We start from the raw sequence: 14,017 nt of genomic DNA, 5'->3' as shown, positions 1-14,017 counted from the left end.
ACTATGGTGTTTGTTTTTGAACAAATATAAGTATTTACACTGCATTAAATGGACTAGGAAATGGACAATGACCAGATTCAATTTAATGTCACTACAAGCAGACTGGTTGACAGTATTTGCAATTAGCAAACAACTTCACAGGGATTGCTGCTCAGGCATTTGCCAGACAGGGAGTTGAAAGATTTATGGTTGAGATAAATATTTAATTCTACAATCAACAACCAGAAAATGACAAAAAAATATACTGCTTTTTTAATTACTTAAAGGTTATTTTTATATTTCAAGTGTTTTTACAACAGATGAGTGAATGATATGTTGTCCATCGAGAAAACGTAAAATGGAATGTCATTTCAGAGAGGAGCACATGCTGCCAAAAGGCCCCACTAATACCCATGTCAATAAATATCATTCACAGGATACATGATATGACAATGTTTAGTTAATAATGTGTGTCTATTAAATGGTCTCAAACTAACCAACAGCAAATCTGGACAAACTGTACAGAAATACATGGTAAAGAGTGGCAAAGGGTACACACTGTTGTCATTGAGAACGGACCGATTTTCCAGACATAAGTCCACTGACTGCTTTTTTTTTAAAAATTAGTTTACACTTTTCGGAAAGCGACAAGTAAATCCGCTTCACATTTATTAATGGTCATCTGTTGGTTTCTCAAAGGCCTGTTAAGCCGAGTCATTGTGAAGCCTGAGGTTTCACCAGTTCGTATCGTCCCACCTGCCCCTCCTGCAATAGCTGACCAATCAGCTGCTCCTTCTGAACTCTGCGGCTAACCACGAGGAAGCGCTTTCGGCCCTGTCCGTACGATTTGCTGCGCAGCCCGTATCTTTGGGATACTTGGTGTATCTGCCGACGCTCTTCATTATTGAGCTCTGTGGAGAAGCGCAGGTCATCTTGACGGTCAGAGCTCGCATAATTCCGAATGATTTCTTCAATATCACGCTTAGTCAGCAGATTACTCTGCCTGTCCATGTCCATACCCAGTCCTTCCCTGGTAAACTGCTCTTTGACCTTGATGGGTTCAGCGATGCCCTCTCCTTCTCTACCCAAACCGCCACCCGTCCAGCCCATCTTCCGGAGTAGCTGGTTACCAATGTTGTCCTCCTTGATCTCCTGCCGCATGGATTCCTCACCAGAACGAGCCATGATCTGATTTCGGGAAATTGCATTTATGTGGCCCTTCTGTCTGAGGTTGGACTTCACGACAGCTTGTGTCCGCCGAAGTGTGGCGAGGGCCTCCTTGGCTGCATTGCGCTTTACTGTCTTTTTGGGTCCAATGCCCGCAGCCACATACTTACCATCAAGGTAAACTTCACACCGCCAGCGGTGGTCCGGCAGCACCGTAAACTTGTAGTCAGCGAGCACTTTGTTAAACTGAGCGGTGTCATTTATTATGCAGATAGCATTATCAGAGTTTTCAAGGATGACCAATTCACCTAGCTGTGTATTCTTGTTGCTTTGCTGGGCATAGCGACTACCGGGCTTGTCTGAAGTATGGTTCCCTGCAGAAAAATTCTGCTGATGTTGTTGCTCTTGTTGGCGAGCAGCCTGATTCATTCTCAACTTCCTTACCGCCTCTTCCGCTGCTGCATGTTTTGAATTCTTCTTGGTCCCTCTGGCTTGCGCCACCAGCTCGTCCTGTAAGTACACACTACAGAGCCATAAATTGCTGTTGGGAACTGGATCAAAACTATAATCAACCTTCATGCGGTTGAAAGCAGCCGAATTGTTGAGTATACAGATGGCATCGTGTGCGTTTTCCATGATTACAAATTCTGTCCAGTGTTTGCTTCGGTCAGGCTCATACTGGCCCTTGGTACTAGGAGGTGGCTTGTCCTCTGGGTTGCGAAGAGGTGGGGGAAGTATTGGGTTTAGAGTGTTTACCTGGCAAACCACCATGTCATTAACGCAAGTACGCTTGTATTGCCGTTGCAGAATACGAATTTCCACCGGCCTCATGAACAGCTTGACGGCCTGTTCTGACGCTCGGTCTCTGGCACCATTTTTGCTCCCAGAGTACCCAGTGGCAAGGTACAGGGACTGACACCTTAGTTCACATGCATATCCTTCAGAGGGTACTTTTCTGTTTTTAGGGAGGTCAGCGGGTGGAATATCTCTTAAGTTAACGTAGATGTACTCTGGGTTGGTCTTGCAAGCCTGAATGCTGCGGCTGAGTATGAAATTGTAGTTTGGCATGTCAGGTCCACTCATGAACGCTGGATCTCTCAAGGTAACAGCAACGGCGGACGCTACTCTGGTAATAAGTCTCTGTTTTTCATCAACTGTTGATGCGGGGAAGGAGGACGGCAGTGAAGGTGTTGGGAGAAGGCCAGAGCCACCTCTGCTTGGACCTTCGTATACCCTGCTGAAAGCAGCGCTAGAGGTCGGCCTGTCCTGATGTCCAAATCCCAGTCCATGCCGTCCACTATCCCAGGCTCCGGACCCTCCGTATCCATCAGCTCGGCCTGCCTGTGAGTATGATTCTGATTGTCTGCCAGTATGTGACTCGTATCTAGCAGTGTACTCCTGCTGCAGTTTGCCCATGAAGTTCGGAGTGGGCCCTCTGCTGCCATAGCCAAGCCCGCTTGTGCTGCTCGAGGCCATGTCCTTACTTCTGTGCTCAGGCCAAGAATCATAGCCATACCTCCCGGTCTCAAGAGAGCCCGGGGAGGAAGAGGAGCCATTGCCACGGTTACCGTTATATGGTGGGTGATCTAGTTCCCTTTGTCTAATGTCATTCATCTCACCCCTCCTGCGCTCCTTCTCATTTTCTTTTTCGTCCATTGCTCCTATTCCACTGCCGCTACTTCCGCTACTGACAAAGTGTACCGGTTCAAATCGAGGTCTGGATGTAAATTTTGACACTGGCATCTTCCTCATGGGCTCTTCACCTGAGATATTAAATAGCACATGTTTAAATTACCCATTTGCATGCAAACACAATTAATTATTTTGTTCAAATGTTAATAAAGTATTTACATTTTGTTTAGGGCTGGACCAGAATATTAGCATATTCGTTCGGAGGGTTGGCATTCGATTTTCAATTTTGAGATATGAATATTATTTCTTCTTCCCCCCCCCCCTCAAATACCTGGAATCCCCCGCAAAACACTTCTCATTCGTGCTTGAATATGAATCGCACATGAGTGCATGTCATGAAGGTAACGATTCACTTCATCTCGAGGAGAAGACAAAAATTCTGAACGTGTCGAGTGTCCATATTGCACCAAAAATTCAACACTGCACTTCCTTGGGTCCGCAGCAACACACCCACCACGTGTGGCGATTGCATGAACTGTTTGCGACATAAAAGGTCCAAACAGACACACAGAGATTCCTGCCTTTATTAGAGAGAAGAATATGTTAAGCCCCTCCCTCCGAAGCTTTGAATATTCTAGCAAAATTTCAAAGCTCAAAAAATGGCACTAGGACCAGCCCTAATTTTGTTTATTTAATGCAAAACACCCACAACATTTTTCAATTAAAAAAAAATTATAAAAATGTTTCTGTGATAGATGCATAAGTACATTATTTGATTGATATACGGCTAGACTGATTTCAAACAATGATAGACTTACTTCCATCAGATGAATATGGCCTCTTTTTTGCTTCTGCGTTTGGAACTAGTTCATATGAGGGCATTTCGCCAACATCAATCCCTTCTGCCATCTCAAGCACCTTGTGCATCAGTTGGGAGCCATACCTGGCCAAAGAAAGAACAACCATAATGTTGACGACATGCTTTGGGTGGCATTACTAATGTATAACTTTTGCAATCAAGTATATAAATATGACATAAATAAACTTGACCATGGCTACACCAGTAGGCATTAAAACTCCCGCCAAAAACAGTTAAACAGCCCCATTCTCATATCCCATTCAATTCAGTCCCCACCTGCATCCCATGAAAGCATGGTTAACCCACACCATCGACAGGGCCAGTAGCTTATCAAGAGCATTTCCCTCGTACTCTTCAATGTGTTTAACAATGAACTGACGTCTAGCGGACCACTGCTTGTCACTCTCGTACTGCTGCCGGTAATCATCGATATTACAATTCCAATAACGAAGACCAGCGGGTTTACTTGAAACACACAGGCCCGGTGAGTGAGATCTGATCATTCCGGTGTTTGACGCTAGCTAGCGGCTAACCGGAAACAACGTAGTGCGCACAGTGCATGCTGGGAACGTTACGCGGCCCAATAGTATTATGATACACCGATGCAAAGCAAAATATGTGGGCCAGGTCTAATAGAGTGAATTGCCGAGTTGTTTGCGTAACAAACCTAACAAACCAGTACGCTAGATGCTATTATGCACAGCATATTTTTACTGCGGCATATGATTAGAGACCTGTCCTACAGTTAACGCAACCATAGCGATATTTCTCGGCACAATTGCAAAGGATTTGTTTTTTTTTAAATGGCACAATCGCAGTTCTTTTACATACAGCCTTCGTCAAACACGCACTTCGGAATACATTTACGTTCCGTTTACGGTGAAAGTTAACCAACGGTTTAAATAGGACGGCGCTGAAAGAAAGTGACGCAGTAGGGTTTTGCTACGGCGTTTATGCGCTTTTAAGGCGAACTACAAGACGACGTACACGAATATTTAACACAACACAAGCGAAGCCTACCTCCGTCTCTCAGCAGCTCTGTTTAGGTGACCTTGAACGTGAAAAGCCGCGGCGATTTGAGATGAATTCAGCCGCGCAAACGAACATGCAGCTTAAAGCGACACCGGTAAAGCTAATCTGCTGCTGCGACCACGAAAAGACTCCTTCATTCGATCGCTAGCGGTGACAGTCACTGCAACAATCTGCTAATAGACAATGAATATTCATACCATCCATTTAACAATACTTTAGATTTGAGAAATGATGTCTATATACGGTCATTCTCTTCACTTAAGGTGGTGTGGGTATAACTTTGGCACGATTAAAAATAAATGATCCCCTGCATCTATAAAAATCTATAAAAAGGATGAGGAAGGACTTTGGTAGTGGTCCACATAACGCTCCAAATGTTTATTAATTTCACAATCATCACAGACAGGAAAACAAATACAGTTTAATATAATTACGATAATATAGTGGCTGTAAGTTGTTATTTGCTAATTCATATTTTACATTCACATACAAAAAGAAACTAAATCATTATTTATATGTGATCCCACGATAAAGGCAGAAGAAATAAACATGACATCAGCATCAGACCAACGCTTGACTTCAGTGTCATTGAGTTCATTTTGGTGTAAAGGCCTTTAGCCCACTTTTAACGTTATACAGCTAATTACTTTTACACAGTTATTTGCAACAAGGAAGCATCTATAGGCTACGGCTCCCGAAATGTAGCTGTTTGGAATCTGCATCTATTCCTGAGTTTCTCTCCTTCCGACTCGCTCCTCTCTGTCACTGGCTGTAGAGTCTATTCAAGGTTGATATCAGTCCTGGATTTAAAAAAAAGAGGACTTGTTAAAGCCTTAAAGTCTAAATCTAAGAAAAACTAAGTTATTTTTCAACAAGGAAAAAAAAAGTTTACATCGATACTTACACTTCTGCTCAATTGAGAGAATGCACAAGGATGTAGTTAGAAAACAAGAAAATGATGCTCTTTAGACAGTTTCATAGCACGTGCCACTTTATAAACTGTAATATTAGTATTACTTGAAATTTAGAATATGTTGTGGTCTCACATACAAACTATTAATGGAAAAACTGGGCTGTATATACCTCACACACACACACACACACACACACACACACACACACACACACACACACAATAGTAATTTGACATATAATAAGAACAGAAACCTCACCTGCTGGTTTAGGTGACATCAGAACCAAGGGGAGTTCAGCGGTAATATCACTGTACAGAAGATAAACATGTCTTGAGTACTTTCACTGCTCACAATGGAGTTATTTTCATTGCTGGTTAATGACAAGGTCACTTTAAGAGGGACTGTTCCTTGTTAAGTAGTGTTTGGGCATTATCAAGTGAAAGAACTTCTTTAATAACATAGCAAAAGTCCTATGACTCTTCACTGAGACGTTGGGCTAAAATTGTAAAGACGCAAACCTTAATGTTAAGCTTCCCAACAGACCACCTCCCATCATCAAGGTAACCTTAATTTTGTAGGAAACAACAAGGCCTTGCATTTGTTTGTCCATGTTGGGTAGCAGACTGCAGAGAGATATAGAAATACAGATAAGTCACCTTATGTCTTTTAAGGATATACTAAAATGTTGTAATACAGATTAACTGACATTGTTGAGGAAGCCAAGTTGGTGTCTTCATCTTTCAGTTTGCCATCCAGTGAAAGACCACGTTTCTCTTTGTTATTGGCAAGGAGAGGAGTGACTCTGTATTCCTTCTCAAAGGTGGAGTTTGCATTAATTTGGTCCCTGTCAGAAAAAGGGGTTTGTTCACCTTTCAAGAACAATCAAAAAACAAACTCTCTGTGTGTGTGTGTGTGTGTGTGTGTGTGTGTGTGTGTGTGTGTATATGTAAAATGAATATATATATATATATATATTTTTTTTTATTAGTAACTTTTTGACAGATATGAAAAATATTAACAATTATGGTATTGACATTTATTAAATGTGGTACAAAAATAATACAAAAAATTCTCTGTCAAGTTCTGTCTGTGCACTCACGCAAATTCTTCATTCAGGACACACTTGTGGTATTTGTCTGCTGAGTAAAGCAGTACATCTGTAATTTGGTGAACTGAAACACACAATGAGTTAAAGTTTATTGTGAGTCATCGTTTGAAACACATAGTACTTCTGCATTTAAAAGCAATAATGAATCATTCTTAAAAGGTGATATGTACGCTTTTAACCACTAGATGTCGCAAAAGACCACCGCATTTCAAAACTAAACTAACACTGGTTTTGTCATAGACCCGGCGTCCCTGTCCAGTGGCGAGTTTTGGAACATATTTCATTATGAATTAATGTTCTTAACTAGCCACAAATAGAAGGCAACAAATTACCAATAGAGACTCAAAGGGACCATTAAATCCAACACAATTACCCATTAAAACTATTACAAATTGTTGGCTTGTTTTTTTACAGCAGATTTTTGTCAGACTGCTGAATGCATATGCATTGTATCCATCAGTTTTTTTTATAGTTTAAATGGGTGAAAAGTGTTAATAAGAATAATAAAAATACTCACCGCTGATTTTGATTTTCTTCACTACTTTACTGGTCTCATTATTTACTTTCACTTTGATAGGAATGGGATCTCCATGATAGTAGAGCTGAAGGGCGAGAAATCAGCGTTGAATGAAGAGACATAGGACTGCAAATGAATTCCACAACAGGCATTTTTAATCACTGTACCTCTTTCTCCATGGAGGCCTCCACATGAATTGGTTTGTCTGCAGTGATAAACTGTTTGTTGAGGTCGGTTTTAGGTCCGGCTGCTAGCTCATTTGGTGCGTACTGGATTTTACGAATAATCAGACGGCAAGTGTCCCTATTATTGGTAGAAAGATTGGAATCAGAATAAAAATATATTAATTTTGACGGCACATATCTTAAAACGGAGCGGTACATACTTCTTGTCAACTTTTTCATCCGTCTCGTCTTCTTCATTTGCAATATAGGCTTTGATTTCATAGTCAACCCCACAAGGCTGTAAAAGTACACGTTACATATTAGAGTTTTTTTAATTTGTGGGTGTTTTGGGACATTTTTGGTGCATATTTCTCTGCTACTGTACCTTCCCGGCATCCTCTGGTGCTGGTTGAAGGGACACTGAGCATGGAAGATGTACTGGAATCTGAGACAGAACAGAAGAGACACAAATGAAGGACATCCTTGGTTGTTTATTTATCAATGATTTATCAATGTGAATGTACATCAAAAGTGAAGGGATGTCCTTGGTCTCCAGCTTTCTTCAGAAGCGCATCCTGCATCGGAGTGTTTGGGGGCTTGGTTCCCTCAAAGGGATACATCTGAATGCGCTTTGTCCAGATGTCTTTTCTGAAGGAAACTCCAATCACATCCAGATCCTCTCGTCCGTAGCGGAAGGCACAGGCAAGCTGTATCCACACTAAAAAATTAAATAATTTAGTTGAAGCGTCTAAATGAATTTAAAATAATGACAAATGTTCATAATGACAATGTTTTACATCAAATCTCACCTTTCCTTCCATTAAGAGCTGAAGGATCAATCTTGAGCACCCCATCTGAGAGGGAAATTACAAGTCTTTTAAACTAGAGCAGTGTATATAGATATACATAGACATTTATAAAAGTTACATTTCCCACAATTATCTACAAAACATAAAAGTAGGCAACAACATACCAACTTGGTCAACGTGTTCCACATGATCCACAAAGTCTCTTCTTCCCAAATAAAGGCATAACTGTAATAAATGATTACTGAGAAGTTAAATCTATGTGCTTGTGTCTTATAAATATGTTGAGAGCAGTGATGCCAGTTCTGTGGTTTTCTGTTTGACTGGGTTTTGTTTTCCAAGCATATTGCATAAAATGCAAAGGTTTGACATATACATTTGACTGAGAAGCCTAAACTGATGTATTATATTCCGCTAATGATGAAACCGTCCTAGATGATATTGAGCTACTGAACTCAGGTGCTTTATAATATAGACTATTTTTATAACAATTACTACTGGCCTATAGTGATTTAAAAATGTGTGTAATGCATAATGTCTGTTTTAGGTATTGGAGTGGCATGAGTATTAATTTTTAGGCTAGTTTTGATACTCAGATCTGGCAATCTTGGTCGAGGGCATGTGTGTTTGGAGCAGATGACAAGAGCCTTACCGATCCATTGCCACTAGTCTTCTTGTAAACCCTGTAGAAATGCCATAAAATCTTGATGTCATTATCATTGATAATCATTATGGGAGTAGAACATCTTTTGCTTTTGCATGCTTTTAAAAAGTTAGTTTTCGCGAGGTGATTAGTCCTCTGCATATGCTAAGCTTTGCACTGTTACTTTTAAACTCTTGTGGTAATCCTGTCAATCCACTCTAAAAGGGATTTCTTATAATCTGCTAATCCACTAGGATTGAAGACCAAAAAGACTTCTACAGATTTAATACTACTAGTGAACAGGGTGTAGGAGCATTACACGAAGGCTGCTTAAGCTAGGTGTCATAAATATGAATTGAATATTTATAGTCCGCAGGATAAAAGAGAAATTATGGTCTTGATATTTTGATTACGGTGTTTGATTATGATCTTTCGAGTATTTATAAATTGTTGGAATGAATGAATACGCGCAAACTTACTTTGCCATGGTAATAGAAAGTCACCTGAGGCTTCCTGAAATAAAAAGGGAAAAATCAGGAGTTTAAAATGTGCCAGTAGAGGGCAGTCGTGCGATTTAGCGAGCATTAAAAACACCAACGTCCTTCCCTGAATTAAGAATAGTGTTTGGAAAACCATTCATGTTTGTATGTTGTCCTGCTGAGATTTCAATCCACTAGAGCTAATCAGGGAAGAGGAGATTAGCATAACGATAGACTGCTTCATAATCCTCCAGAGAAGCCGAACTCAGGATTAGCTCTTATCTGTTTCTAATGTGTCTCTGTGAATGAGGCCAACTGTAATGTACTTTGAATATTCAAGCATTGTGATTGAAAAGTGTTTAGTCATCTTTGTCACTTGGTACAAAATAAGTAGCACTTACAATAGGCTGCTATATAAATATGCATTAAACATTTGAACAGAAGACAAATCGCCTTTGGAAATACTTTAAAAATGAATATTTAAATAATATTTTAATAAGTCTAAGCAGAAGCATACCCAACAAACAAGATGAATTGCGTATATGAGTATGAGTAAATCACATGAAATATAAGAACATTTGTTTTGTCTAGCAAAATTCATTCATATTGCTCCTGTTTAAAAATCACACTAGATTTATAGTTAAATTGTTAAATTAAATTGTAGTGCAATATAGTTATAATATAGTACAGTTTAATAGTTACAGTTACAATTAAATGTATTCACATGTGTGGTTCAAAAGTAATAAAATGAAATATTAAACGTTTTGTTGAACTATAACAAAATTATAACAAAATACAGTGAACACAATACAAGATGCACAGCAAACAACTGATGCTCCTTGGTCTGGGGTCTACCTTATAGCATATTTTTATTGCATTTAAATTGTATTTGGAAAAAAAGGTACAATAATATACCTATTTTATATAGCAATATGTGCACTTATGAACTAAAATGCACACTATAAATAAGATACAAGTATATACCTTTTGCAAGGGTGCCATCCTTGACAACTTAAGTAAAAAAAAAATTCTGAACAATCTACAAATGCTATCCTACATTTCAATCTTCCTCTAGTGACAAATAATGCTAGCCTTCACAACAAACAAGCTTATATAGACTGAATCAAAAATCAGCAGCTGTCCTAAACTCTTGCACCTTAAAGTCCAAGTGCATTTTTCAGTGAGATGACAGTCCAGATCTTACCTGGTTTTGAGAGGGTAAAGGCTTCTGCTTTGCTCTTGACTGTTGCACGTGAGCACCGCTAGTGTTGATAGTTTCCTAGTGTGATTCCCAGTTTGTCTTGTCCGCCTTTATAGTGCAAACTCTCCTCCCTCTCTTTGGCTTACACACAGCCTACGTTATAAAATGTTCATTTTGCTCCCAATCCTATTAGTTGATTAGTACTCGTCTTTTTCTGGCTACAATATGTGTAAAAATAGACACAGAATTGGACTTGGGGATTAGCTATTGAGGAGTGCATGTATGAATGAGAGTGTCAGCCTCAGGGGTCTTATGGTTGGACGACAGAACTGTGATAATACGCTTGCATCTCTTGTCCATGTTCAGAGCTCCACCTCCAACATAGCATGTGTCCATTTAGGGCATGTCCCCACTCTCCATGTCATGAGGCCAGAATAACAATAACAACTGCTCCTAAAGCTTCATAACATACAGCACGCTCATGCTAGGATGAGCTTGGACAGACAGCAAAGTGCAATCATCGTTAGAACTCCTTCTCAGATTGTTGTTAATGGTTTTCATGGCATTGGTCTTCTAGGGTTTGGAGGGAATGAGGTGGGTGTCTATTTTAGAACATCAGTGTGAGGGACATCTGTGAACACGTCATACAATACAAACAGCTGGTTGGTTGTTACTATAGTATTTGCACTGCCCGGTACAATACACTTAACGTTTCTTAAGTAATCTTACCTAAAATTCACAGTGAGAAACCCATTTGCTATTTGATAACTCTAATGTTGTTTGAATGGCTAAACAAGAGGTCTATCAATCACTTACACAGGAGGAGGGTAGAGAGGTCAAAATGGATCTGTACTAATCCTGAATAACGTCGGTATACTATGTATTTATTCAGACCAGCGTAATGCAACTAAAAGTTGATAAACCATCTTTTACTTCTGCTTGTTGAACAAATTTGTTACTACTGACAATAATGAATGTGTACAATGTCACTGGTAACTGGCCATCTTTTTGAAGGACACTGCATCCACGACGCTAGATGTCACTATCAGTTGCTGAAAAGATTTGTTCTTAGTTCTGACTCTTACTCAGACCCCAAATTAGGAAAAAGGGTTCGTTGAAACAATACGTCAGTATAATTAATACATTAATTAAAGCACCTTTGTTTAAGTTATTATCATCATTTGTTATCATTTGAGGGTTTCATTTAAAGATTGTTGAATGAGAAATGTAGCATTGAACATATTTTTATTAATAGAAGTAGTGACTGATGTAAACCTTTTTTCTGAGGACGAATAAGGATCAGACTGGGACATCTGGGCTCTGACCATACCTCACACCTGCTGTAACAGATGGTTTAGATTATAGGGCTTGTGCTCTCTGCTCGAATGGCATGCAAAGGTGTTTTGATTACTGTTATGCTATGTTAACTCTGACATCAACTGATTAATTATGTAAAATTTATGAATGCTAAAATACAGATAATTTGTCAAAGCGGACAAACAAAACAAAACAAAACAAAAGAATAATAACAGACTGCAAGACTTTATGAATGTAAGGTAAGTAAGACCTATTATCATACCTGTCACTGATGTGGTGTACAGAATTCTAGAAAAAAGTCAGGCTGCCACTTACGTTGGTTGAAGTGGGAGAGTTAGTTCATTAGTTATATTAAAAATAAAAAATTGCATCCATGTTTACATCAGACAAATTTCTGTAATGAAACTCTAGATGTGTGAAGAATAACATTATCGTTCACATGGCACAACTGTTTTTTTTTTTCTCACCTCAGCAGCCATTCCAATACCCAGCTAGTGCTTGTTATAGCAGTTGCAGCACACTTCGGAAACCCTCCACCTCCACCCCAGCTCCACCTGTATAGATCTGTTACTTAGTTTCCTATATGTGACGGAGACTTCTTACTAACACATCCACAGACATGCTGCTGTGAGCATGTAAGAAATATCGCTTCTGCATATATAATATGAAGACCTCCATATGTAGCATACACGAATTGCCTCGTTGCAGATGTATACAGGTGGAGCTGGGGAAGGTGGGGGGTTTCTGATGTGCGCTGCAACTGCTACAGCAATCAATTGCGGTATACAAGTATTTGAATGTTGAGCAGCAAGCTCACTGGCTGCTTATATAAAGTTATAACCTTGTAAAAACATAATATGCAATTGTGTCTATTAGTGACTAAGTCTAAATGGCTTGTATATTGTTTCAAAACCTACTTTGCGCATGCTGATTTGTGAAGGTCCACATGTGTTTGTGACCTCTCAGCCTCTCAGCCAGCTGGGTTAGAGACTGCTGTCTCTATCTAACTGATTAATTAGACTAGATTTGAATTAGAGATATGAAGTTTTAATAATATAGTACGTTTCGAAATCACTTCACTTAGGAAAATTGCAAATATGTTTTGTTTATTTGTCATAAAAGGAATGTTGAAAATAACATTTAATGATAATCTGTTTTGGGTCAGGGTTTTATTCAGATCGTGTGGTCTAGATGACAACACATGACTTTGCTATCTCCAAGCCACAAATACTTTTTATTAAGGTTCACATCTCAAAATTTCCAAACCAAATTCTGTTTTCAACTTTGCACTAAACATCTTGGTTTCATTTCCTGTGTTCTCATACGCTCCGTCACTCCCCATATGACTAATTTAAATGACTTATCTAAAGACTGTAGTCATGCAGCCTATTACCTAAAATGTTTTTGATTAGAGAAAGTTTAAGTTGAATTTAGCTTATTATTATTTTATAATTTTTTTTTCCGTAAAACCAAGTGGTTTATCACGAAGGGGCCAGTTGTTAATGCTCATGTGCTTGGTTTGTATAATCCTCTTTTCAGCTGTCTTAGACTTTTTCTTATCTCCTTACAGTTCTAAGACAGACAAAATACACAAACATTGTTGTAAAATGTTGCTTCAATGATACAAAGTTTCTCTCAATTTTCAGACATTTTCTTTTAATATTAACTACTCGCTCACGGAAAGTAGGCTAGTAGATCTACAATGTAATACTATTTTCATAGGTGTTTTTAACGCAAGCAATTTAAATAGCCGTATATTTCTATTTAAGCACGAGGGATCTATCTTTAGAGAGGGCAAATCCTCTTCCATCACCTGTTTGCTTCTCATAATACTGTGGAATAAGTAGGTAATGCTCTTTGCTAGTCTGATCTTTGTTAGTCTTAATGGCTCATTCTGAATTAGCGGCCAATACAGTCAAAAATTAATGTGATTAAAATAAAGCTTGAGCTCTTCTTGGGCTAGGATTGAGGGGTTTTAGTGTGCGGTTTGAATCATGATCCATCTATGCAGTTTGCCAAGAAAAACTCTGGAAACAGTTCTTTGCCCGTTTTTGGTGCAAACAAAGGCCAATATTCCCTCAAGGTGGAAGAGAAGAAAAAGATTCTGTGATTTTATTAAATGTTGGACACTGAGAGTGTGTCTTAGATGGCTTAGTCTTAGTCAGAGATGGACGTAATCTGTTGTGTGTTTTGTAAACA

The 14,017-nt window shown here is 39.1% G+C and overlaps 2 protein-coding genes across 6 annotated transcripts; both read right to left on the bottom strand.

The window, feature by feature from the left end:
• Positions 1 to 63: 63 nt before the first annotated feature.
• Positions 64 to 4,789, bottom strand: nkrf (NFKB repressing factor). 4 transcript variants are annotated; one of them, XM_043257777.1, is made up of 3 exons: positions 4,658 to 4,789; positions 3,597 to 3,721; positions 64 to 2,909 (listed from the first exon to the last, which is right to left on the bottom strand). In XM_043257777.1, the coding sequence occupies exons 2-3, from the start codon at positions 3,703 to 3,705 to the stop codon at positions 694 to 696; spliced, it is 2,325 nt and encodes a 774-aa protein (XP_043113712.1). In that variant the 5' UTR covers positions 3,706 to 3,721; positions 4,658 to 4,789; the 3' UTR covers positions 64 to 693. The 4 variants fall into 4 exon arrangements, with proteins under 4 accessions (XP_043113712.1, XP_043113711.1, XP_043113713.1 ...); XM_043257776.1 differs by lacking the exon at positions 4,658 to 4,789 and adding an exon at positions 3,914 to 4,202; XM_043257778.1 differs by lacking the exons at positions 3,597 to 3,721; positions 4,658 to 4,789 and adding an exon at positions 3,110 to 3,236.
• A 181-nt stretch (positions 4,790 to 4,970) lies between these two features.
• Positions 4,971 to 10,770, bottom strand: arr3b (arrestin 3b, retinal (X-arrestin)). Of its 2 annotated transcripts, XM_043257781.1 has the most exons (16): positions 10,505 to 10,770; positions 9,301 to 9,334; positions 8,831 to 8,861; positions 8,346 to 8,406; positions 8,182 to 8,226; positions 7,897 to 8,090; positions 7,758 to 7,817; positions 7,594 to 7,670; positions 7,376 to 7,511; positions 7,209 to 7,293; positions 6,683 to 6,755; positions 6,290 to 6,427; positions 6,102 to 6,206; positions 5,842 to 5,891; positions 5,574 to 5,577; positions 4,971 to 5,469 (listed from the first exon to the last, which is right to left on the bottom strand). In XM_043257781.1, exons 2-16 carry the CDS (start codon positions 9,306 to 9,308, stop codon positions 5,448 to 5,450), a joined length of 1,089 nt encoding a protein of 362 aa, XP_043113716.1. In that variant the 5' UTR covers positions 9,309 to 9,334; positions 10,505 to 10,770; the 3' UTR covers positions 4,971 to 5,447. The 2 variants fall into 2 exon arrangements, with proteins under 2 accessions (XP_043113716.1, XP_043113715.1); XM_043257780.1 differs by lacking the exon at positions 5,574 to 5,577.
• Between the last annotated feature and the right edge of the window lie 3,247 nt (positions 10,771 to 14,017).

The sequence above is a fragment of the Puntigrus tetrazona genome, chromosome 14 (assembly GCF_018831695.1).
Source record: "Puntigrus tetrazona isolate hp1 chromosome 14, ASM1883169v1, whole genome shotgun sequence".
Classification (NCBI taxonomy): Eukaryota; Metazoa; Chordata; class Actinopteri; order Cypriniformes; family Cyprinidae; genus Puntigrus; species Puntigrus tetrazona.
The sequence above is the reverse complement of the archived record's forward strand: the minus strand, read 5'-3'. Positions and strand labels throughout refer to the sequence as shown.

What these genes read in the sequence shown, in the direction of transcription:
- nkrf (XM_043257776.1), bottom strand. Translation starts at nt 4,140, where the DNA reads ATGATCAGATCTCACTCACCGGGCCTGTGTGTTTCAAGTAAACCCGCT. An exon ending in CATGCTTTCATGGGATGCAG is followed by an intron (nt 3,722 to 3,913) that starts GTGGGGACTGAA and finishes TTCTTTGGCCAG; the next exon opens with GTATGGCTCCCAACTGATGC. An exon ending in GCCATATTCATCTGATGGAA is followed by an intron (nt 2,910 to 3,596) that starts GTAAGTCTATCA and finishes TTAATATCTCAG; the next exon opens with GTGAAGAGCCCATGAGGAAG.
- arr3b (XM_043257780.1), bottom strand. An exon ending in TTGGGAAGCTTAACATTAAG is followed by an intron (nt 5,892 to 6,101) that starts GTTTGCGTCTTT and finishes TCTTCTGTACAG; the next exon opens with TGATATTACCGCTGAACTCC. An exon ending in GATGTCACCTAAACCAGCAG is followed by an intron (nt 5,470 to 5,841) that starts GTGAGGTTTCTG and finishes TTTTAAATCCAG; the next exon opens with GACTGATATCAACCTTGAAT.